A 25,130-nucleotide genomic window follows, 5' to 3' on the forward strand; every position below is an offset into this window, starting at 1 on the left:
ACACCTACACACACACGTACACACACGCACACACACACACACACACACACACACACAAAGTCACTCCATAGGTCTATCCAGATAAAACCTGAAAGCCCAAGACTATTCCTGTATTTAAGTATATAGTTTGAACTGTGAATACATGCAAGTGGTATTTCTAGTTTTTCTAGCTTTTTATGTTGGTTACGTGCGTGTTTTGACAGAAGAGGGCGCTGCAGTCACTTTACTCTACAGACGAGGTGGCCGAGTGGTTAAGGCGATGGACTGCTAATCCATTGTGCTCTGCACGCGTGGGTTCGAATCCCATCCTCGTCGGTGTATTTTCCACGCTGTAACTAGTTATGAAGTGACCCCAGGCGGGTGTTTCAGCCTGTACTTCCGTTCTACCAGCCCCGAGACGTACCATTCTCTCTTGTATGGAGAGAACGAAATACCAAACTCCATTCAAAGATCTGGTTGCTTAATGTTGCCTTGCTTATCGGTAAATATACACACCTTGTAGAACACAAGTGAAGACGAAATACAAATCGTTAGGGTCTTGTGGTAAATTCGGCTTTAACACAACCCACCAAGCAGCACGTTATTACAATAACATCTCAACGTTTAGAAGTGACTCACACTGCTCGCTACCGCCCTCCACGGTGTATTTTGTTGCTGATTTTCTTTGGGAGTTTAAATGGCTTTCCAGCACTTAAAACCGTTTGACGCAGTCGGTTTATATGCTGTATGGCACTCCAAACAGTTGAACAGCACTAAAGATCAGTGGACTGTAGGCCTAGCATTTAGGCTACACTCTGAGGATGTTTTTTCCTTTTTTTTCTTAACATGAAAGGCTCATTACCTGTGACACATGCCCTTTCAGATTTAAATCAATATTGATTTAAATTGTAGTCTGTTTTCAATATTATGAAAACGACAGATGCATAAATGTCACTTGGTTGCACAACATAGTAAAAGTTCAGCTGTCACCCACCATGGATCTTTACATATCCTTCAAAACTATTGCAGCTCGGATAATAACCTGTTGCAGATATCTTTCATCAGTAATAATCACTAACCAGCCGTGTGCGGCAGTCATGCAGTCTCATCCTGTCTTGTTTTAAGCTAACTGTGTTGCAGTGCCTAGCAAAGTGCTTCTTCTGTCCGTCTCCTGTCTCCCGCAACATTTCCCTGAATAGCACCCAAGATAAGATGGCATGATACATGGAACCTATGCTAACCTTTAGTCTCTAGATAGGTTTATAAAAGGGCATAAGTTTGTAATCTCTAATAAATATACACAAGTAGAAAAATGAAAAACACGTGTTTTTTTTTATATATTTAACTCTGTTCATTTTTTGCAGAGGAGTTGTGGGCGGAAGTATAAACAAAATGACTTCACAACGTCTGCCCTAATTTATGTGTTACACGATAAAATGTCCGTGCTTCTTTTGTCCCGACTCTCCCTTATAGGGCTACTAAACTGAGCGTTTAAATAAACCTAAATAAAGCTTCAGTTTGATAGTTGTCCACCACATGGTGCAATTTACCTGGTTAGCTTATCTGACGAGGTGGCCGAGTGGTTAAGGCGATGGACTGCTAATCCATTGTGCTCTGCACGCGTGGGTTCGAATCCCATCCTCGTCGAAAAAGAGTTTTCTGCGGTCAATTGGGATTGTGAATAATGCTGCCTTCAAGTGCCGTCTTAAATATTCCAATCAATTTAGTACTAGTACTATAGCCTACGTTACATGGAGAAAATGTAAGCGAAACAACTCCTGTTAACGGGTAAGTTCGGCTGTTATTGACTAATATGTACGCACCTGTAATAAGTAGCTACCTGTAACCATACTTTCACCCCCAAAGAATATTGATTCTCGAGTCAGCTGTTGACAATGAATCCAAATGAGGTATGTCAGATGGGGTATATGCTATTGGTATTCTGTGTAAATAATTTGTATTTAGTATGTTTCTGTTTTCAGTGTTTGTTGAACTTTTAGTTGTCATATAGAACAACTTTTGGATAACTTAATTAGATGCGCATTTGCTTCTCTTCATTAAACTGCTGCAACACAAAGTAGATGTGCACCGCTTGATTTCTAAAATAAAACAACAGCCACCATCCATTTGGTCGTAATTTCTGGCCAAAAGCACTTTAATGTGTGACATGTCAAATTTAGGAACTTACAAGCAGCACTTGAAGGCAGCATAATTATTACCTGCAATGTACCATCCCAACAGAATGGCTCAAACTGGAATGGGTGTGGTATAGATAGATAGATAGATAGATAGTAAAGTAGCCTACTTTATATGTGGAAAGACGCAAACATCAAAATCCTCACCCTTCACATATATGTCCATACAATATGAAATATTATTAACTTAATAATATTATAAACATAATATTGTTTGTCAGTTTTTATTTCAGACAGCAGACAATTACAATAGACAATTTTAAGAATAACCTCTGTTCATTTTGCCAGATAGCCTTTTAGTCGGTAGGCCTAAGCAGCATCAGATATGGTAACATTGCATATCTGAGGGGTAGGAGCAATTGGAAAACAAAGATGTTTTTCGATTTATATTTATACACACTTATAAAAACTAGACACAGTGTGCTATCAGTATTTTCATTTTACCTTGAAACTAAATGTAGTGCCATGAAAGATAATGGACCAAATCTTTGACACTGCAATTGACTTTTGGTCAAAACAGAAGTGCTCTGCTCTGCGTGGCGGGATTTGTAAGTAAAAAAATTTCCTCTCACATCACTGTGTTCCTCTGTGGTCTAGCTGCAGGCTGAAAACCAAAGCCACCTCAGGTCCATCTCACAGTAATACAGTAGTCTCAGGTTCACCTTCTCCAGTCACATCAAAAGGATGGATCTTTGACAATGCAATAATTTTACATTTCACCACTCAAACAAAATACTGAATTCCTATAATAGGAGCCCGTTAACAGAAGAGATATGTTTTAAGACACCAGGTACCCCAGAGTTTGTCTCTGGTCATCAGATTGTGGTGGAGAAAGGATCAGAGTTTGATGCCCATCCCACCACGAAGTGTCCCAAAAGATAGTCGATGTAAGCCCTGAGTTCCCTGGGCTAGAGCGTGCTAGAGTGTTGCGCAGCTAGTAGCAGCATTTTCATAAGGCTGGTTTGCGTCCCTGAGGCTCAAAGATCCAATCCCTGGGTTATATCCTATCCTGTTGTACATGCAGCATCTGCATCTTTAAATTTCTCCTTTTTGCTCAGACTCTGTCCTGGACGTAGCAGACGCACATCGTTGCCAGCCATTTCTCCCTTTTCCTTCCTATGGAGATTCAACTGACCTTCTGGCAGCATTGAATGTTTCATGTTTCGCTGTCACATAGGATCAGTCCTTGCATGAAAATCATCTGTAAATAGTTCTATTTCCTGTGTCCTTTGGTGTAATAGATGTAGCAACCACTCATATTTAGTTGACCAGTGACCCCTGGGGTCCTAGAGCGTCGTAGTTGCAGCGGCCTCTTTGGCTTTCTCCCTCCTGCTTAAGCTCAGCTGGCTCTCTGCCAGTGTTAGATCAACCCTCCGATACTGGGATCTGGGTGGGGCTAAATTGGTGACCTCGTGACTGTCGGCGAATAGGACCCTCTCGTTGTCATATCGGACCTTCAGCACTTTCTGGATGCGTTTGCCGATGAGATAGATCATCTCGCAAATGCACATGAAGACACACACCGCGCTGGACACAACCATGAAGAGCGTGAAGATCTTTTTCTCCGTCGGACGGCTAATAAAGCAGTCGACGGTGTTGGGGCATGGCTCCAGTGAACACTTGGATAACCTGATTGAATAGAATAGCACAGATTAAACCTGCTGGAACAGGCTAGAACAGAACAAAACAGAATAACAAGGAATGGACTTGCCACTTGGGCCATTCTCTTCTATTTGCTTGTTTCGCTGTAATGTTGAAGCTGCACTAGGCAAGATTTTCATGTAAAAATCCAGCCATCTTATCAGTCTAAATCACAAAGTAGGGCTGCAGCAGAGAAGAGTATCCCATCTCCACTAATTTAGATGCTGTAGATTCACCCCAAATTGCCCAAATTTGTCACAGGAAGTGACAAATCGGAAGTTAAGAGTGGAATCCAAACTGTCTCCTAAACAGCAGTGAGAGAGCGGTCTGTCCAGAGAAAGCTGGACTCACCAACGAAGGCTGAACCTCTTCACCACCTCAAACCCCACCACACACTAAGAAGATCTTTAGTTTACTGATGTACCTTACAGGATTTCTGGGTAATGAAGTCCTCAAAATTCAATGTCAAGTGCAGCTTTAAGTGTAAATGCTTGGCTACAGTAGATGAAGTTTCTAACTTTACCTGGGCATGTCATATCCGTGGTATATCCGATACAGTATATAGAGGAAAGACGCGTCGAATCCAGCTTTGAAGACCAAGCTAAGCAGATAGGTCCACCACAGCCCCCCTCTCTTCTTGCCAGGGTTACTGTACAGGTGAGAGCCCTGGTGCACCGCCACGTATTTCCTGTCCTTCTCTTCGCGATATTTCACGTGAGCCACCACCATTAGAGATGGACAGGTGACAAAGATGAGCTGCAGCGCCCACAGACGGATATGGGAGATGGGGAAGATGCTGTCGTAGCAAACGTTGGTACAGCCAGGCTGGAAACAAGGTAAAAATACATATAATGATCACAAATATGACAGTGATGATGATTAGAATGATTGTTGTGTGGAGGATGGGTAAAGTGTATGTTGTTACGACCCAGCTAGAGGGAAAAGAGAAACTTAGGGTTAACCTAGAAGCTATACTTTTAGTTAATGCTATGGTTAATGCAATGAACGTAAGAGATGAGGAAAGTGCTATCGTAGCACATGCTGGTACTACCAGGCTGAAAATTAAGGTAAAAGATGTGATAAAGGTGAACTAATATCTTTACATCTTCTGAGGGGATTATGTCATACCTGCCTAAGTATCCTTGAGCAAGTTACTTAAAGGAGTAGAGCTGCAACGATTAATCGATTAATTGATTAGTTGTCAACTATTAAATTAATCGCCAACTATTTTGATAATCGATTAATCGGTTTGAGTAATTTTTTAAGAAAAATAAGTCAAAATTGTCTGATTCCAGCTTCTTAAATGTGAATATTTTCTGGTTTCTTTACTCCTCTATGACAGTAAACTGAATATCTTTGGGTTGTGGACAAAACAAGACATTTGAGGACGTCATCTTGGGCTTTGGGAAACACTGATCCACATTTTTCACCATTTTCTGACATTTTATAGACCAAACAACTAATCGATTAATCGAGAAAATAATCGTCAGATTAATCGACAATGAAAATAATCGTTAGTTGCAGCCCTATAAAGGAGTACTTTAGACTTTTTGGGAGCTTGGCCTGTTGGTCACCTTACCCAGTATCTGATGAGAAGGTTGGCACCAAAATCATCTCTGTCAGTCTGGTAGACAGCTCTGACAATGAGAACTTGTTGCAGCTCTAAGGCTGGATGGGTTAGTTCATTGTAATGGCATGCATATAAACCTGCCAGGCTTGTTTAGGTGCTGACTAATAGACATCAAACTTGCCAAAAGAATGTAATGGCATAAGATCTGTCTACCTGCAAGACTTGAAGTGTACAAAAGTCATGAATCTACAGGTAATAAAATATAAAAACAATGCCAACTCTGGATCATTACAAGGTTTACCTTCATACTTTGGATAATGTTAATCACCTACGATTACGTAACATACTGTATGCTTAAGTGTTAGCATGCAGACCGGACAGAACTATCTATTGGAGACACAGAGATGATTTTGGTGCCAGTCCTCTTGTCAGATATTGGGTATGACGACCAATGGGCCAAACTCCCTGTAAATAGTCCTTTAACTTCTACCTGCTCCATTAGCTGGCTGACCCTGCACCCCCAAAAAAATCAAAGGTGCTTGCCACATTATGAGGAAAAGTTGAATCAACAACAGTTTGTTAACAGCGTTAGCATTCCTCAGAGAAACCAGTGCGTACCAGTATTGCTCCTCTCTCTTACCTGTCGGGTATTACAGACAAAGTCTTTGCTCTCGTCGCCCCAAACCCTCTGCGCCGCCACCACGAACACCAGGACGCGAAACACGAACACCATGGAGAGCCAGATCCTCCCGAAGACGGTGGAGTATTTATTGACTCCGCTCAAGAGGTTCTCCAATCCCGACCAGTTCATCCCTGCTGCCGCACTCCCCCGGGGGATAGACACGAGTGAAACAACCCTGAAAGAGAGAAGGGGGTAGAAAGAGAAGAGAATTATGTTTCAACACCCGGATGACAAGATAACGAACGGTTGAACCACTGGTCTAAGAGATTATCTCTCCAATCAGTTATATATACTAGGCAAAGTCCCCATCGAATATCATTTGCAACCATAACTGCCAAAACACACTTTCTGGACAAAGTGGAGCAATGACCGATATTTAGTCAGTGTGATTAATTATTATCGTGGGTCATCAAACTTTGGTCAACCTTTGGACAAACTTTGGTCAACCTTTGGACAAACTTTGGTCAACCTTTGGACAAACTTTGGAACATTGGACCTGAATGCTGCCAAGATGTGATTTTTTTTAGATATGGCTTCCAAATAGACTTCTAGGGGTGTTTGCTTGATCTTTTCTCTCCATATAAGATCAAATTTGGATGTGGTGAGTGCCACACCTTGACATATCCGATTGACGCAAATGTTAGCTGACACGAATACTTCTATCAGACACGCCAGCTGCACCCCGGGATGAGCTTGCATGGGCTTGCTTGACATTATCCTACTAACTTGACAGGAACGAGTCTCCGAGGGCCTTAAGTCTCTTCACTCAGCAACATGGTTTCATCTGGTGTTTATTGACCGTGTTGTTGCAAACACTCACCCAAAAGCCAGCCTGTCGACTTTGTTTTATGCTATATTTACTGTTTCTTAGGCTTATTCTTTACAGATGAACATCTAAGCTCCTTTTTGGGCAACCGGCCACAGTGGCTTGTCGATACCCCAAAATGTACCATAAACTCTGATTTTTTACCAGTCGTATATAAAAAAAATAGAGACCAACCCTAATTAATAGTAGAGACGTGAAAACCTCATATCTCCAAAATGTCAACTTTCCAAGATCCAAGAAAAACAGCCTTGTTTTTAGCTTTGTCGCCAGGCATTTTTGAGTTTATCCAACAGATTTTGAAAGGGTTTTATAAGCCCGAGGGTTTTAGAATTTTCTCAACCCATAGAGGAGCCATGCAATTGTTCCACTGAAGTTAAAGATGGTAGCTGTAGCATTTTGTGTTTCTCAAAGTTAAGACCACATTCCCCATAAGTCCCATTTCTTCCTGTCCCAAAGAAGATGTTACTACTTGTCCCCTCTCTCCCTCCCTGGTGTCGCTCTGTGTGTTTTTGTTTTGAAGAACCAGAAGAAGGATACGAGCCGACTGCAGCCATGATAACAGCCAAAATGCATTCTGACCAGATAAGCAAACAGCAAGTTGAAACTATGCACCTAGAATAGCGGAGCTGGAATAAAGTTGTGGATTACTTGCAAAGTAAAAATGCTTCCCCTTTTGGGTCATAAAGCAATCCAGCAGATTCCCCACCAAATCCAACCTGGTGATTCACAATGTAAAATGCAGTGTAGAGGCTCGTAAGGCTGACACTCTTCTCAGTGATGGTCTTGTCTGTTTACAGTAATTATACTAATGTCTCAAAATGAATGTGGTAATGATTGAGTTATAGGTTTTAGTAATAGTCTGTATTGTGGCTGGCTGTTCATTTGCACATTATAAGGGTCAAGAACACAATTTACCATAATATTATTGTGGCATATAGGAACAAAAAACATACAATAAACTTAAACCCCAATCCAGTATATTTTTAAGGCCAATTCGACTATAACTATGTATTGAATGAAGGGTTGGACCTGAAGATAGAAAGTCAATGCAACTTTGATTCCACCACAACTTTAAATACTTTCATCCAGTCTATCTCTTTGTGGCACCATATGACAAGAGGACCAGTATGATTTAATGAGCCTGGATGACCACATTTAGCAAGGCTACATGTGGTTTTAACAGCCAAACAGTCTTTCTTCCCCATTATTCTCTGTATCCTGTTGGTATCCACTGTAGCTGCTGTGTGTGTTAACAGTAATCACTATCCCTGTTACTATACTATTCCACTCAATGAACACAGGGGAAACACTATTATGTGTGTTTAAGGTAATGAGGTTCATTAGCGAACGAGCCTCAAGTTATCACGTCATTATCAGTGTAACTTCAAACCCCCTGTGTGTGTGTGTGTGTGTGTGTGTGTGTGTGTGTATGAGTGTGTGTTTCACAGTTTACGTTGCCTAGATACTGGATTGTGTGTGTGTGTGTGTGTGACAGATAACACGTCTTTCTTCCTGCAAACAAAATCTTATGTACACACTAATCATCTGTTGGACAGTGTTGCAGTTTCCATATTTATAGTGATTGGCTTTGTACAAATGTAAATATTCTAGCTTCATCTTTAGCATACTGTACTGAGGACTGGAGTCACTTTCAATTCAGTCACTGCAAAGCATAAAAAATACACAGAAATTCATATGGTTATAGATTATTCAGTCTCAAGGATTTCAGGATTTTAGGTCTGAATTCACACAGAAAATCAGATTTTCCACCCTGAAATCTTACTTTTAACCTAGTGGATGATGCAGTTTCATATAGTTTCCCTCCCTTTTTAGGTTGAAATGAATCTTTATGACATGAATTCATAGCAACATTATAGTAAGTGGTATCAAAGTGATGTATATTGTGTGAGGATAGGGTCATTCAATGCATAAACCAGTGGTTCTCAACGTGGGGTCCGGGGACCACCAGGGGTCCTTGAGGGGGTTCCAGGGGGTCCCCAGCAAATTGTTAAACTTCACCATTATTTCATTTACAAGAAGTTAACACAATTAGAGAATGTAGAAGAATGACTGTTCTGATCATAGTTTCTCTGTTATCTCTCTACCTACAATGCAGATAGTCATGGAATTCTGGGCAAAATCATATCTAACAATAAATACATTCTCAGATTTGGGATCCGAGAGACAGAATCTGATCAAAAGGGGGTCCGTGGCCCTAATGTGGACTACATTAGGGGTCCTTGATATGGAAAAGGTTGAGAATCACTGGCATAAACAATGCTTTTCTGAAAATATCATTGATTTTTCTTATATTGGTGGCTGTTTGCCTTACGATGATTTGACTGGAGGTGACAGTTTACCCTTTAAATTTCCCACTACATGAATGTATGTCGAAATGTAAAATCCACATGGGATCTGTAACACCGGCCTATGGCTTGGCGGATCGCTCAATGTTTGGGAAAGAGTAAAATATTTAGATTTCAGAAAAAGACAGGAGTGGCTTAGCTTTGAGTGTGACTCTCTGTTAACGCTTTAAACTCTGGACTAACTCCTTTTCCACTTTGGGTTTTCCCCTTCATGTCGCTGTGAAATGCCTAGCAGTGCAATACTATTCACAGTCAGGGCCAAAAGCACTAGTACTAGTTGTGTCTTGATTAGTGGGTTCTTAAATACACTGAATTTGGGATGCAAAATGGCCTTAACTCCTCAAACTGGTTCAGCTTAATTTCACCTCAATGCCTATGGCAGTAATACTTCTATTCCTTTTTCAGTCCTGGACTCAAACTGAGTAAATATTGTTTCTCATGCTAGGAAGAAAACATATTACATATTTCCTGTAGAACTGATCAATACTACACTGGTTGTCTATGGGAAGACCTGAACCTGAACTGACTCTAATGAGACATTTTGATCAGATTCTATACCAGCATGACTGAATATGTTTTATTAGTTTTATCAGTTTGTTCATGTTATTATCATCACCATCCTGGGGAGGGAAACACTGAATTCTTGACATTTTTTGGCATGGGAATTATCAAAGTCAAGTAAAACCACTGTCTCTCTCTCTCTCTCTCTCTCTCTCGCTCTCTCTCTCTCTCTTTTTTTGCCGTCAGAGCCTCATTTCACTGATATTGGTCTCGCGAATGAACTATTTTACTTCTTTTCCCCCTTCAAAAGACCCTATCCTCATATAACTGAAACCGGTTTGATACTATTTACTGTGATATACACTGTGAATTTACTTCATAGAGATTGATATCAGCCCTAAAAAAGGTGGTGAAACTTTGTTGTGTGTTTTTTGTTTTGTTTTTTTTGTTCTGATTGCTCAATCTTGCCACACCTGAAGTTTCTATCTTACTCATAACGAGAGGTAAAGTTATTCCCAGAAGGCTTTTTTTGAGGTGAAATGGAACGCGTGGCTTCCTCATTTTTTTTTGCCATCAATTATGACTTTTATTCCTGTTGTTTTACAGGTAAATGAGAGAAAACACTGGGTTACCTCTCTGCTTTTTAACCCTTGTTGTACTTAAACACACCTTTGGCTATTCTGTTCTGTTAAACTCTCTCGTTTACTGTCTAATCTTGGCTTCGAATAGAGTGAAATAAATGACCAGGAGAGTAGAAGAAGCTTACCTGGTGCTGAAACCTGGCTCGGGCGGACAGCAGCTGTATCTCAACACCAGCAGGAGAAGAAAAACACACAAAAACAGGAATCTGACAGGAATCTAACTCTTCTCTCTCTCCGTCTCCCTCTCTTTCTGTCTCTCTCTGTCCGTCTCTCTCCCCTCCCTCTCCTTGCTCCCACCTCAGAAATCCTGCCAAACCAGATTCAGCAGCTGCTACGTCATCACACACACACACACACACACGCATATTGACACACACACACAAAGACAAAGACACACACACACACACAGGTGTTAAACAGAGGATCAGTTGGCAAGCGTGCATGTTTTCTCTCCTTGCTCAATAAAGTGTCTATGTGTGTGTACGTGTGTGTGTGTGTGTGTGTGTGTGTGTGTGTCTTTACCTATTTATGAGGTGTCACTTTACAGGCTGGTTGGGAGTGTGGGTTTTGGCTTTCTGTATCAAGAAGGAACATGACAAGACAGGGCATGTCTTCTTAGGTGTGTGTGTGTGTAGGGGGGGGCAGAGAGAGAGAGAGAAAGAGAGAAGCCACACCCTCTTTCTCTATATAGTTCTCTCATAACTCAAAACTCTCAAAACTCTACTGTGTATGGAACTATAGCCTACAGTTATTGTGGGCCGCTACAGATTATTTGAAATTGATTCAGGTTGAAATTGCTGAAATTAAATTACCTATGAAAATATATGAATTACAGAATGTGACAGCAGTAGAACAAACTGAGACAAAAAAAAAAGAAAATATATAGGCCCTACAGTCATTTATAACAAATGAGAAGTTCTGAGAATATGAAGAAAAAAAAATGTAAATGCACAGAGCAATAATTATTGTTTTTGCATTATGTTTGCTTTGGTAATGTTAGGAAGTGTTGTCATGCCAATAGGCTCAAGAATCAAGAGGATTTGCTGGAAGACACACCGACCAGTTTCAGCCACTGAGTGGCGCTGCTGGTAAATTAACTACTTGTGCTGCCTTCGAGTGCTGTCGGAAATACGACAATCACGAGATGAGCACGCAAGAACGAGCCAACACAGTGACAGTGGTAAACGGAGAAGGATATGGCTGCCCAATTAAACATTCCAATCAGTTTTGAAGAAGGTTTCAAAAATATATAAGGACCAAGATTTTTATTTTAATATGTAGGATTTACATTGTGTTGTCCAACATTTTACTACTTTACAGATTTCCGACTAAAAGCACATGGCAAGTCTTCTTTACGACTTCTGACCTGGTAAGGGAGACTTTACGATGATCACCTGAAGGCAGCATTATACAAGGACGTTTTTGTCAAGCTTGCCAGAGACAGAGTTAAGACCGAAAGAAAGGGAATTTTGTCTTCAAAATAAAAGCCCCATTATTTTCATGAGCAGGATGTCAATGGGTTTTATTATGAAAGTTATGGCCGGAAGCTCTTGTTCATATTATGGCTAGCTTGACATTTTATATCGGTTCAACATGTCACCTCTGCTGACTCTTGTGTGTTGTTAGAAGCGTCTGGATTTTAGAGAAACTACTTTGTTTTGTAAGTACGTTTGATGTTATATGCATTTGACATCACCGTTTGTTGTAACTAACGCCACCTAGGCCAGTGTCATTTGGCTGTTGTTTGAAACCGGTGAATTTGTTAGCTTGGCAAGTGTTAGAATGCTCTTTAGTCTGGCAAGATGGTTGTTGACCTGGTTTTACATCAGTTGGCTGAAGGAGCTTCTAACGACAGAGGGTGTTTGTTAACCTACTTAGCTAGATCCCAACTCATATGCTAACGTTGTACCCGTCTATAACGGAATAGGTTATTACCCCTGTTTTGTGTTTTATGTGTATTTCTGGAGGTTAGCTACCAGTAAGCTAACGCTATAACATCAGCTGACGTTGTTCTGCATAGCTAACGGCTGACAGATAGCGGACCGTTTCTGAACATATTGCTGTTTAGGCTTACGTTGTTTGCCTAATGAGCTTCTCACGTGGCTTGTTCTTGTCTAGCAAGTGCAATAGTTGCTGTGTTGTGTTCTAACTAGTATTGTCGACTAGCAGGTGTCAAACTAGATAAAATTATGAGGTCATTCGCTCATCTAGCTAGACAGCTTAGCCTTGATATGTTCAGTTTTTTTTAGTACGAACACAACGTCACGCCAAATTCATTTAAAAATCTGACTGTTTCATCTTGCCTTTGCTTATCAGCGAAGATAGGCTATGTCTCAAAATACGACTCAATGCCTTTCCCGAATCGATAGAGCCACTGATCAATTCGGCTAAATCTAACCTTCCAAGCAATAGTTCATTTCAATAAAATGTCATGGTTCACAGTGTTCGATATGGCCTTCGGCGGTGTATTTTTTATGGAGAAAGATAGTGAGAATAACAGACGAACCAATTCGAAAAGTTCACATTTTACTGACAAACGAGCTGCTTGGTGAATCGTGTGTTTGCCGAAACGTGGAGCAGCCTCTAATGAGTCAGAAAAGGTATAGAGTCATATTTTACGAGATATGTAATTTTACCGAGAAGCAAGCCAATATAAAATTGCCACATTATTGAATGGAGTTTGGCGTGACGCAATTGTCGTACAAGAGGAAACTGCACGTATAGCGGCCGGGCAGCAGCGCAATAACATGTTTCAATGATACGGCAGGTTAGCAGCAAGCTAGCGGGCCGTTGTTAGCCGGGATCCAGAAAAGCAGCATCATCATCAATGGTGTGTCTACATCCCAGAGCCGTCACATCTTCCTGTGTCCGCTCAATGAACTATCACTTCAGCTCACATCACAGTGAGTATCCTGCCGATAGTCGCTGCAGCACAGCCACCCATCATACATGCGCTTCGTTATTCAGTCTCAGTGTCTCTTCCCCTCTCTTCCAGACTGCACATGTATGGCGTTTGCGAGGCTTGGAGGGGAGTTCTGCCAAGCCCAGCACCTGCTGCTTATTGTGGACAAGTGAACAGGAGACACCAGCTAGGCCCGAACACTGCCATCCACACACACAGGTGGGCAGCAGCGCGGAGGCAGACGGTGTCTTCATGCATGGGTGGCGTCAGAAGGTTATGAATGTTTACCGCGTTGCAGTCTGTTCACAGCAGAGACTAGAGGTGTACTGAAACCCAATTATTCCGAACTGATATGAGGACCAATCCAAGTACACTTCAATTTACGGTCATTAATGCTGCCTAGTATTGGCCTAAAATAAGAACAGGTGCATCAATTGCCTTGATTTATTCATTTGATCAAATTATGCACTGTCTATTATCATCCACAATCAAATATGCAAATAAATAATAATAAATGATAAATTAAAAGAATAGAAAATAGGCTAGAGCAGTGATTCTCAACCTTTTTCATATTGAGGACCCCTAATTTAGTCCACATTAGGGCCACGGACCCCCATTTGATGAGATTTTGTCTCTCTGACCCAAATCTGAGAATATTTTTTATTGTTAGACATGATTTTGTCCAGAATCCCATGACTGTATCTATCCCTATCTGTATTGTATAGAGATAACAGAGAAACTATGATCAAAACAGTCATTCTTCTACATTCTCTACTTGTGCAAGTTTAACAGTTCATCAATTTGCTGGGGACCCCCTGGAACCCTCTCAGGGACCCCTGGTGGTCCCCGGACCCCACGTTGAGAACCACTGGGCTGGAGCATATAGCTTTTCATTTTATTTAACACTGTCAAACACCTCTGGAAAAACTCTGAAAAATAGTTTATTCAGAATAGGTTTAACAGATAAACACTGTTCAACACTGCTTTGGTGTCAGTGAAAAGAAACGCATTGGTTGTAAAGTATTGGCTGTGTCTTTGCAGGCCCTTACTGCCACTCTGTCCGACCCCTATGAAGACGAGCCAACCTTCAGTCTACCGACTATCCCGGGGAGTCGAGGAGGCTTCGCTTTTACCCTGGAAGTCTCTCTTTCCCTGCCTTTCTTCTCCTTTCCTGCTCTGCCTTTCCGGGTTTGCTCTGATCTGCGCACGTCTTTTCTGAATGGGCTAACAGATTTGAAAGAAAGAAAGAAAGAAAGGACAGACCCCTTTTTTTTTTTTTCTGTCTTCATCTTTTTTTCTCTTTCTCAACATTTGGCGTCCTCTGCTTGACTCTAACCTGGTCTCAGATTTTTGTTACGTTTTTATCCGAGGCAACTTTTATTATTGTTTTTTTTTTTTTTTTTTGGTCATTGCCAAGAACAGTTTGAAATAGTTTGAAAACCTTTTTTCATTGTCGTCCCAAGACAACATTTGTGTTTTATTTTCTTTTTTTCAGAAGACGTTTTGTAACCCAAACAGTAGAATTTTGTCATTTTTTCCCACAGGTCATCCTAGTGAATTACTTACGTGAATTAATTGGATAAAATTTAATTCCGTCCCAAGAAGACTTTTGCCTCACCATAAGCAGACTACATTTTGAAGTTTTTCAGTAATCATAGGACTTTTAGTTTGACTCCTTTTGAAGTCCCAGTCTGTTTTCACTCCCATTTAAGTATTTTTTTTTTAACTTCTTAGAAGCCCAGTGTCTTTGCTACCCTTTTTCTTTAGTAACAACCTTTTCCCGAGTGTCACAATGAACCGGCCAGCACCAGTAGAAATCTCCTACGACTGTCTGAGATTCCTCATCACACACAACCCAACCAATGTACAACTGGGAAGGTTTATAGAGGTAGAGCGCTTTCCATTTATTCATTTGTGTTCACGTAAAAAACGAAAGATGCATAAGGAGATAAAATGTAAAAATACAAAAACATCACCAGCAATATAGAGGCATGCTGTGTTTAGAATGTGTGTGCTTCTGTGTAGGATCTGAAGGCGTATGGAGTGCATACCCTGGTGAGAGTGTGTGCTGCCACATATGACAAGACACCAGTGGAACAGGAAGGCATTCAAGTCCTGGTAAGTGACATACATACAGGCAAACCTGTAAAATCTGTGACTCATCACTCACGAGACAGGACCTTTTGATAATGGCATTAAGAAAGCCTAATCCTCTGATTAGGACATCAGGATGCACAAGACCTGCTCCCTGTGCTTCCTGTTCCTGGAAGTGCTTTTACCATTCATCTACAGCAGTGATTCTCAACTTTTTTCATATCAAGGAGCCTAATTTAGTCCACATTAGAGCCACAGACCCCCATTTGATGAGATTTTGTCTCTCAGACCCAAATCTGACAATATTCTTATTGTTAGATATGATTTTGTCCAGAATTCCATGACTATCTGTGTTGTAGTTAGAGAGATAACAGAGAAACTATGATCAAAACAGTCATTCTTCTACATTCTCTAATTGTGTTAACTTTTTGTACATGAAATAATGGCAATGTTTAACAATTCATCAATTTGCTGGGGACCCCCTGGAACCCCCTCAAGGACCCCTGGTGGTCCCCGGACCCCACGTTGAGAACCACTGATCTACAGTATCAAAATTTCTTAAAGGTGGATCTCCTCAGCCTAAGAATCTATCAGGAGGCCATGAATGTCATCTGATTTTATTTATTTATTTATTTTATTTCTGCTGCAAAAAGACAAATGGACCAGGGTACATTAGACTTATCCCTGATTCCATATTCATGTTTCTGCAGGATTGGCCGTTTGATGATGGCTCTGCCCCCCCAGACCAGGTGGTTGACGATTGGCTGAACCTGCTGCAGAACAAGTTTAGGGAGGAGCCTGGCTGCTGCGTGGCTGTACACTGTGTAGCTGGACTGGGACGGTGAGTATGGACTACATACAGGGGGTTCCCATATGCTGAGATTATAATTGGCCCAGGTAAATTTATAGCTGCCCAAATAAGTTTTTGTTTTGGATTCATTTCAGGTACAGTGATGCACGAGATAGCGTTTTATTGTCAGTTTTAAAGGTTTCTCCATTTTTCTGCTCAGAGCTCCTGTGTTGGTGGCTTTGGCTCTAATTGAGTGTGGGATGGAGTATGAGGATGCTGTGCACTTCATAAGACTGTAAGTCCAAAACTCTCGACTCGTCTGTGCCCCGTTCTACTCTACTGTTACAAACTACTCCACAGTTTTCTATCCAAGTTCAGTACCATCCCCTCAGTCTTGTTTTAAACATCATTTCCACCTTTTATGTTATCAGGAAGCGTCGTGGAGCGTTCAATTCCAAGCAGCTACTTTACCTGGAAAGCTACAAGCCCAAACTGTGTCTGCGCTCCAAGGACGCCAACGGACAGAGCTGCTGCCTACAGTAGGGAGCAGCACCGCTAACACACCTCCACTCCAGCCTCTTTGGAGATTCTCATCTTTTGACGTTAAATGGAAAGTCCACGTTTGAGTAAAATGTTACGATGACCTTAAAGCCCATTAAACCCATTCAAAGCGCTTTCTAGAATTCCAAAATGTCATGGACCTCACTTTGCAAAGTCGTTCAGTTGATATGTTTTTGAACATGTAGAATGGGTTTTGAATGAGTTTGACAGGGAATTGACGGCACATGAGGGACAGTGTTAGCTTTTTGGTTTTACGTCAAAAAATGAACCTGAAATACTGGAGGTATCATGTGACGACATGGAAGAAATCCTTGTTTCTGCTACTCAGTCTGTAAGCTCATACTGCCTGTTTAAATAGAATGTAGCAGCAACACACAAACACTCAGCACATTAAAGGGAAACTCCACAATGAATCAGAATCCATACGTCACTCTCAGCACCACTGTGAAATAAAGCTCATTCGGGTTAAAAGTTCAAAAAACATACTTGATCCATAATGTTACTCTCTCAATTCACTGTTACTGAGCAGCTCTGTTGATGCTGTTCATGGTTCTAGCTTTGGGATAGAGACTGGACATTGTAAAATCATTTGATGTCATGGATTCTGCTTTTAGGGTGGATTTTACATTTAATCTCCATATTGTCAATATCGGTAGCGAGGTATGTGTTTGATTCATTTCTGTGGTGTTAAACTGGTATGAAACTTCAAAATTGTTCTAAGCTACAATACTGAAAATGCTCAGTAAGCAGTATGTGCTTTCAGAGGCTTGCTGGTTTTCACTCAACAATCATGTATTGATTAATCCTGATCAGCCGATTACAATCTCTCCCCACTTCACCAATTCAGTGTTTCCTCTGTGATTTGATGCAGCTGTGGTGCTTAGTTTTGTCCCATATGTGTTGCCGTTTGGGTCTCAGCTATGCTTCAAGTTGAGGTTGTGGTGCTAAAAATGTTTTTTAATAATAATAAATCATGCCATCTAAAATATTTGGACTGCACAAGACTAAATTACAATGCTAATTTTAATATAGGCCTACACATTTTCTCAAGCAGTGGTGGGAATTTCCTTGCTGTGGCGACGCACCACTGCTAAATGAATAAAGAGGAAACACTGCAGCCAATCAAAGTCAATTTTTCTGCTGATCTTATGGCACCAATGATAACGAACACACAAGTTATATGAAAAAATGTGTTTAAAGAAATAAAGAATATTGTAAAAAAAAAAATATATATATATAGTTTAATCAGTCCGTTTGATGCAAATGTTGAATATGCTGTATTAAACAATATTGCAATCTACCTACCTATGTACCAAGCCAGAGCCATGGACGGACAGTTCGTCTGCTTCTATAGAACAAACTAGTGTCGGCTGTAAACGTGTAACACTGTCCTCCATAACATCACCAGGGTGAGGCGGCCAACATGCTAAAGCTATCAATTGGTAAACATATTCAGTTACTTACAGGAATACACTAAGTTTTTGGGAGATTGTCCTTTACCCCAACTTAAGTGATGAGAACATAGACAACAAAATCATCCTGGTAGATCATTGGCTGTAGTGCTCCATGCTAAAATGTTTGGTGAATTGACCAATGGGACAATCTACCACAAAACCGCAGTGGCTAAAAATCTCCGGCTCTGTACCCACCTAGCTGTCTGGTCAGCTGCTGTGTTCGTAAGCTACTGTCGTCTTTGTGATTTACTATTATTTTTCTGTAGGTTTTACTTTCTTTCCTGTACCTTTTTATCTCTTTGTACTCCTTATTTATTTATTTATTTATTGATTGATTCCACTGTGTTTCTTTTGTGAAACGTCCGTCTGCTGGGAAAAAAAAAAAAGCTATTCGTGTCATCATGGAAAATAAAAGTTTTCATGTTTAGTATTGTAACCGACGGATGCGGTTTGTGTCTGTAACACGGCAGAAACTAACTATAAATGTTACGTTGACTAAAGCTTATTTTGTGCTTATTATGTGTCTCCACATTTTTACCTTCAGCATCTGTATTAGGTTGTTACTGGACCTGTCAGGACAGCATTTTCTCTTCTCTTCCACTGTCAAGCCCCATTAAAACCTTTTATGGTTATTTTTGTAAGGATTTCGACGAATGCTATTTTTTAAGCCAATCGGAATATATCTGGGCCAATATTTTGTGCTGAAATTCAGTATCTTTAACTGTGTCTGCAGATTTGAGTTTTCCAGATTTTGTTTACCTGCAGCTTCTGTCTGCTTCTACAACACTTCCAGCTCACTGTGATTGAACTGCATGTAGGACTGTTGCTGGAACATGACAGCTGTCCAACACGAGGCTGAGCCTGATCCGGCCTCAATGAGCTCTGTGTGTGTGTGTGTGTGTGTGTGTGTGTGTGTGTTTGCCTCTGGCCATGTGTAAAGCTGTGCATGCGTAGCTGACCGGGTGGAATCACAGCATCACATGGAGCTAATAGATGATTCTAGGTTGATTGGTTGTATTGACTGACCTGACAACACACACACACACACACACACACACACACACACACACACACACACACACACACACACATTTATGCAGAAACATGTATTGACAACTACCAGAGCTGCACAGTACATTCTGACACGTGATTTAAGGACAAGAGGACCTCACATACAGTATGACCCACACATTGGGCAGACTATACTGTAGATTATACACCAGTGTAGAAAATGACAAAAGCTTTACCCTCACTTTTCTGAATCGGAACAAGACTTTATTATAACCTGTGTAATGTCTATAGTAAATTTGACTCGTATATGAAAAATGTCCCAAATCAGGAACTTTTTAAATAACCACACATGATTCTTTAGTCTGATTCAGGAGTTTCTATTTTATTTTCAATCAGAGGGTTCTTGGAGTCATTGCACTATTATATTGGACCTTGAATCTCCAATCTATGACCTATGACCTCCAATCAGTGAGCATCATAAGGTAAACAACCACCCATATAAACAAAATCAGTTATATTTTCTTAAAAGTATTATTTTTTTCCCCTTAAAATAGCCTATCTTCTTATAATACAGGAATGTCAATTAAAAAGTCACATGTGTCATTTACTCTTCTGGACACTAGAGGGTGTCAGCGTCCTGTCAGGTGATTCAGCACGAGGGCGCTCCCAGTTCAATTAAAATGTAAAAAAAAAAAAAAAAAATCAAACTAAGTAATTTTGTAATGGCGGAACATCCTCTCCCCTCTTCAAAAGACTTTCAAAAGTTTTTCAGTAGTTGAACTGTGAAGAAAAGCTGACTTTTCTGTAGTTGAAGGGTCTCGATTTTATTTCTCTCCAAGTTGTCTCCTTCTGGACAGTTTTTCCTTGAGGAGTTCAGCGTCTCGGGCCGGGAGACTGGCTTCTTCATTCCACTGGATTGCGGTAGGTTGCCAGCTGATCTTTAATCTCATTTCTACTTTTCTCCACATCCTGAAGAGCGGCTTTGATCTTTGGTCAGCTGAGCCTGGGCCTCAAGAGCCTTTTTCCTTCTCGAGACTTGAGAGAACGTAGAACTCTTTGGAGGCTGCTGAAGACGGGCTCCATCTCTTTTTTGGGGCAGCAAGCAGCTCCTCCTTCTGAATGAAGAGAGCGTCTTTCTCTTTCACCCGCTGGGTCATGGTGAAGCCTCGGCTGCTGTAGCGATGGCCTGGTCTGAGACGGCGGCTTTGTCGAACTTCAGCTGGCTTTAGCTGCAGAACGGAGGCCCGATTCACCTCGGCAACCTGTTTAGAGTGTTCCAGGTTGGACAGCGACCGTCTCTCGGCGGTCTTGCTCTCATTTTCCATCTTCTGTACAGGCCGGTCCTCATCAGGCTCCGTGGCAGTAAGGGGCCTCTTGTTTCCCACTGAGGAGAGAGGCCTGTTTCATCTCAGATTCACTTAAGCGTGACCTCAGCTCTGCTCCTCCACCTCCCTCTGGGCCCTTTTGAAAGCCCGATGACATGGGCCGGTCTGTTGCTCTGCCAGTCCTCGATAATGGAATCAACGCGATCCTCTGCTTTGGAATGGAATCCAATGGTCTTTGGAATGGAATGGTCTTTGAACAGAGAGAATCAACATTTCTACACCACTCCTTGAGGCTGGACATCAGCTTGGCCTGGAGGTCTTGTTGACTTGTTGCTGACACAGTTCGGCAGCCTCCTGATGCTGGGACTCATCCAGCTGCCTCTTGAGGGCAACCAGCTCGTCCTCCAGACTTCTGCTCCACTCGTCTCTCTCCATCGCTCGATCTCGAGCTCAGACATTTTAAGACCTCCCAGCTTGGAGCTTGTCGGTGGCTACCTGCAGAAGGGTTCTCTCCCTTTCACTCTCAGTTAAGGTTGCTTGGAGGTTATCTATCTTATTTCTTTCCACCAAGGGAAGCCCTCTTGACGACCTCAAAAGCCTTAGATATCGTCTCCTGAGCCTTGGATAGCATTGCAGTGCGCTCATCCAGCTGGGATGCCTTAAGCTCGTTGTCCTTCATCAGTTTCGTGGCTTTCTTTTCTCCCTGCTCCACCTTTGCTTGTTCCACCTTGACTCGGGTGTATGTCTTGTCCACCAGCAGGGGACTCTTTCCTCCCAAAGCTCCCTTTTGTCCTTATCAAACTCCCTCTTGAGCTCCTCCATCTCCACAAGCCGCTTCTCAAAGTTTTCATGTCCGGCAGCTTCCTCTGCTCTTCCACCCCGCCAACTCTGCTCCTCACCCTCCTTCATTTTCTCATAAACTCATCGCTCATCTTCCTCTCATTTGTTTCTGCCAAGTGTCTTCTGTTCGTGAGGTTAGCGACTGCTTCGAGCTGCTGATACATTCTAGTGCTCATGCCATAAAGGCTAACGGCCCATACAGCTATATCCATACTATTGAATAGAAGAGTAAAATGGTTTTGTTTTGATGCAAATGACAAAATGTATTTGTCGTTGCAATTTTATGATCTCAATTCATGTTGCCATGAATGAATGAGTGTAGACCTGCCCTCCAGCATGTGCTATAATAGTATCATAATAACCAAAAATATAGTAAACATTATTTAGGTTCAGGGAACAAATTGTCAGATGTGATACTTTAATTACTCTATCTATCTATCTATCTATCTATCTATCTATCTATCTATCTATCTATCTATCTATCTGTTTATATAGATACATAAATGGATCTACCTCTTATTTATTTATGTTAAACCATCCTCCTCTTTTTTCTTATTTTTTTTAAATTGGGGCATATCAGTATATCTTGAAGACTGAGGTGGGTCTGATTTTATATTTGGAATGATTTACTATTTACTATAGGATTATTATAATAGCAATAGTGACTTTTCATTAGGGTCCTCTATTCTGTTGGGGACTCTCTCTCTCTCTCTCTCTCTCTCTCTCACACACACACACACAGCGTCCTTGGCAGTAGAGGACAGCTCTGTGATAATCTGCTGAATTTATGACAGCTGAACATCTCTAAGCTCACTGTAAACTACACGACTCTCTGTGTGTGTGTGTGTGTGTGTCCCATGAAGTCAACATCAGGGCCATCGGGTTTTTTTTTTTTAAAATTACAGATTGGGGGGGGGGGGGGGGGGCGGGAAACAGGAATCTGGGTTAAAAATGAATTGGAGTGTGTGTAACCAAAAAAAACCCTGAAACCCTGAAACATCACATTCCTGCGATTTATAGGCTACAACACACACACACACACGCACGCACACACAAACACACACACACACACACACACACACACACACACACACAGTCAGCTGTCATCCTGTTGGCTCTAAAAACATTACAGCAATCCTATAATATTTTATAAGGACATTATACAAATATACAGCAAACTATAAGTATACAATAGAAACACCATAGGAATATTATAGTGACACTATAGGAGATAAAAACAAATACCATAAAGTATCATATGGCCACTGTAAACTTACTATTGAGCACCAAAGACACACTATAGGAATATTATAGGAATATTATAGTGGGGTTGTTATGGCTTCATACAACCGAGAGGGGGCGCTCTAACTTAAATACCATCAATCAACCTCTTTGAAAAATATAATTGTTTTTTGTCATATTGGTGATTGTTTCTTAATTTAATTTCTTTTAATTTCATTTTTATTTTATTTGTGTTTAACATAATTGTGGAGGAGAAGACCGTGGTGACCCAGTTCACCCAGTCAGAGCCCAAACCTAAATGATAATAATGATAATAATAATAATAATAATAATAATAATAACAAATAATAATAATGATTGTACTAAGGGTGATTACAGGGTTTTCTCATCTATTTGTAATTCCTCTCTGGGTCTGATAAACAACAGACTACTGGAGAGAGACAGAGAGGAAGGAAGAGGGAGGGATTGAAAGAGAGGAAAGAGGGAGAGAGAGAGAGAGAGAGAGAGGAGATGAGCAGGAGTTTTAGTTTTCCCACAGCTCTGGACATCTGGCTGGACCTGGAGGAACAGACAAGCGGCTTGGATTTACGGTGCTTTAACTGGAACCAGAGGGGAGAGAAAGAAACATTTACTACTGAAAAGAGGAGTGGAGGAGAAAGTCATTGTATCTAACGGGACAGGGGATCACTGGACTGACCAGCAGGCATGTTGCCGGTGAGTTTCCACTGATGAAACAGATCCAATATGTTATTGCATTTTACACTTATTGGTAATAGCACAACACCACATGTAGCATTATAGTCACTGTTGGATCAATATGTTCAATGTGTGAATGATTTGCCTATAAGTCGAAGATGTGTAAAAATCAGTTTTCAGCAGTTAAAGCCAAAGCCCTGATAGGCTATGTGCCGTTTACTTTTGAATGAAGACAACGCCAAACTTCAAACATCTGGCAGTTGAAGGCTGCATGCTTTGCTCATTCGCATCTTTACACACCTGGTATAACATAACTTAAGACTTTTAAGAATCATTAGGAGCCACTCTTCAATTCGGCACACATCCAATACACCAAGTAGCACTTATCTCAATAAAATATCAACTTTTATAACTGGTTCGCCTGTTATTCTTCCAGCAAAACGCACCGTCGTGGGCGGTGGCGAGCGATATAAAGCGACTCTACAAGTTGAGATTTTATTGAAACAGAATGCTGCTTGGTGAATCGTCTTATATTGCGAATTTATCAGAGGAACGTAATGCTTCGGTAAAGGTGTAAATTCGTGTTCTACCAAATGTGTGCCTTTGCCGAAAGCCAAGGCAACGTTAAATTGACACATTTTTTTTAACGGAGTTTTGCGTCACTTTCTCTCCATACAAGATAACACGGAACGGAACGAGGCGACGAAAACCCGTGCTTACTGTGTTGGAGTTGAGCTGCCGTCAAGTCGCGAGAAATAACAAACCAGAATAAGACCGGAAGTTACGCATTTGACTACATAATAAGAGCCTAAACTTTGTTAGTTGGGGTGTTAAGTACTGTATTGGGGTTGATGGAAAAACAAAAACCAATTTCTTAGAATAAATGGAGTGAAATTCTAGCTGTAGCCTAAAATAGATAGGCTACAAAAAAGGCAACATTGTATTATAGTGTGTGAGAGAGTGCCTCATGGATGAGAAAATTGAAGGCTAAAAACTCAGTAGTCAATGATGTAAACACAGAAAACAAAACAGAATAACCAGAAGAATGTCTGCAATCTAAAAAAAAGGAAAGGACTACAGGACTAAAGGAATGATTTATTCTTGCTGACCTGACTCCTGGTATCAGAGCTCCCATTCTAGGAACAATTCTGCCACAGTTCTGGGTTCAAATAGACTTTTATAAGGTACTACACATCCTTCCAAGTTGTTTGGTATGTTAGAATATATGAATAAGTCTCTCTTTGTGTCATTTTTGCAGCCCTGTAGCATCTTGCATAGGTCTATATGGCTATGAATATATGCATTCTTGATGTTCAATGTGATAGTTTGCGTCATCATCAATAAGGCTTTTATTTTGAAACGTTTAGCCATAAGTCCTGTTTTTTTCTGGCTAGCTTGACACTGGTCCTAGCTCTGTGTGTGTGCGTGTGTGTGTGTGTGTGTGTGTGTGTGTGTGTTTGTGTGTTTGCTGAGGCAAAGCTGGCAGAGATATTTATAATATACAGGTTTCAGACCCAGATAACCGCAGTCTGTTTCACAAAGGAAAGAGAAAAAACATAGAAAGTTCACTACCTGAAAACCAATACACCTCTTACCCTCTTCATCTGAGGTCATGAAGTGTAATTTACACATCGGACAAGAACACAATCCAGATAAAAGCTGAGGGAATACCTGTGTGTGTGTGTGTGTGTGTGTGTGTGAGAGAGAGAGAGAGAGAGAGAGAGAAAGATAGTCAAAGAGAGTGTCTCTGTTTGTTTATGTGTCTCTACACTTGTGACTGTTCTATTCTTGCTTGGCCATTAATTAGAGAGAAG

At 41.0% G+C, this 25,130-nt stretch overlaps 2 protein-coding genes and 2 non-coding genes across 4 annotated transcripts; 3 read left to right on the forward strand and 1 right to left on the reverse strand.

Annotated features, from left to right (window-relative positions):
* The first annotated feature begins 233 nt into the window (after positions 1 to 233).
* Positions 234 to 315, forward strand: trnas-gcu (transfer RNA serine (anticodon GCU)). Its single transcript has one exon. It is a non-coding gene; the product is annotated as a tRNA-Ser (tRNA).
* Positions 316 to 1,544: 1,229 nt separating this feature from the next.
* Positions 1,545 to 1,626, forward strand: trnas-gcu (transfer RNA serine (anticodon GCU)). Its single transcript has one exon. It is a non-coding gene; the product is annotated as a tRNA-Ser (tRNA).
* Positions 1,627 to 2,114: 488 nt separating this feature from the next.
* On the reverse strand, positions 2,115 to 10,668 carry gjb9a (gap junction protein beta 9a). The gene is made up of 4 exons (XM_071539090.1): positions 10,527 to 10,668; positions 6,026 to 6,242; positions 4,339 to 4,640; positions 2,115 to 3,803 (listed from the first exon to the last, which is right to left on the reverse strand). Exons 2-4 carry the CDS (start codon positions 6,194 to 6,196, stop codon positions 3,461 to 3,463), a joined length of 816 nt encoding a protein of 271 aa, XP_071395191.1. The 5' UTR covers positions 6,197 to 6,242; positions 10,527 to 10,668; the 3' UTR covers positions 2,115 to 3,460.
* Positions 10,669 to 11,993: 1,325 nt separating this feature from the next.
* On the forward strand, positions 11,994 to 18,808 carry LOC139660837 (protein tyrosine phosphatase type IVA 2-like). The gene is made up of 8 exons (XM_071539089.1): positions 11,994 to 12,061; positions 13,169 to 13,304; positions 13,397 to 13,522; positions 14,345 to 15,191; positions 15,329 to 15,421; positions 16,108 to 16,238; positions 16,408 to 16,482; positions 16,619 to 18,808. Exons 4-8 carry the CDS (start codon positions 15,096 to 15,098, stop codon positions 16,728 to 16,730), a joined length of 507 nt encoding a protein of 168 aa, XP_071395190.1. The 5' UTR covers positions 11,994 to 12,061; positions 13,169 to 13,304; positions 13,397 to 13,522; positions 14,345 to 15,095; the 3' UTR covers positions 16,731 to 18,808.
* Positions 18,809 to 25,130: the final 6,322 nt, after the last annotated feature.

The sequence above is a fragment of the Centroberyx affinis genome, unplaced genomic scaffold (assembly GCF_046629955.1).
Source record: "Centroberyx affinis isolate AG114_WGS23_722 - 3 ecotype Tasmania unplaced genomic scaffold, CSIRO-AGI_Caff_v1 ptg003392l_1, whole genome shotgun sequence".
NCBI classification, from domain to species: domain Eukaryota; kingdom Metazoa; phylum Chordata; class Actinopteri; order Beryciformes; family Berycidae; genus Centroberyx; species Centroberyx affinis.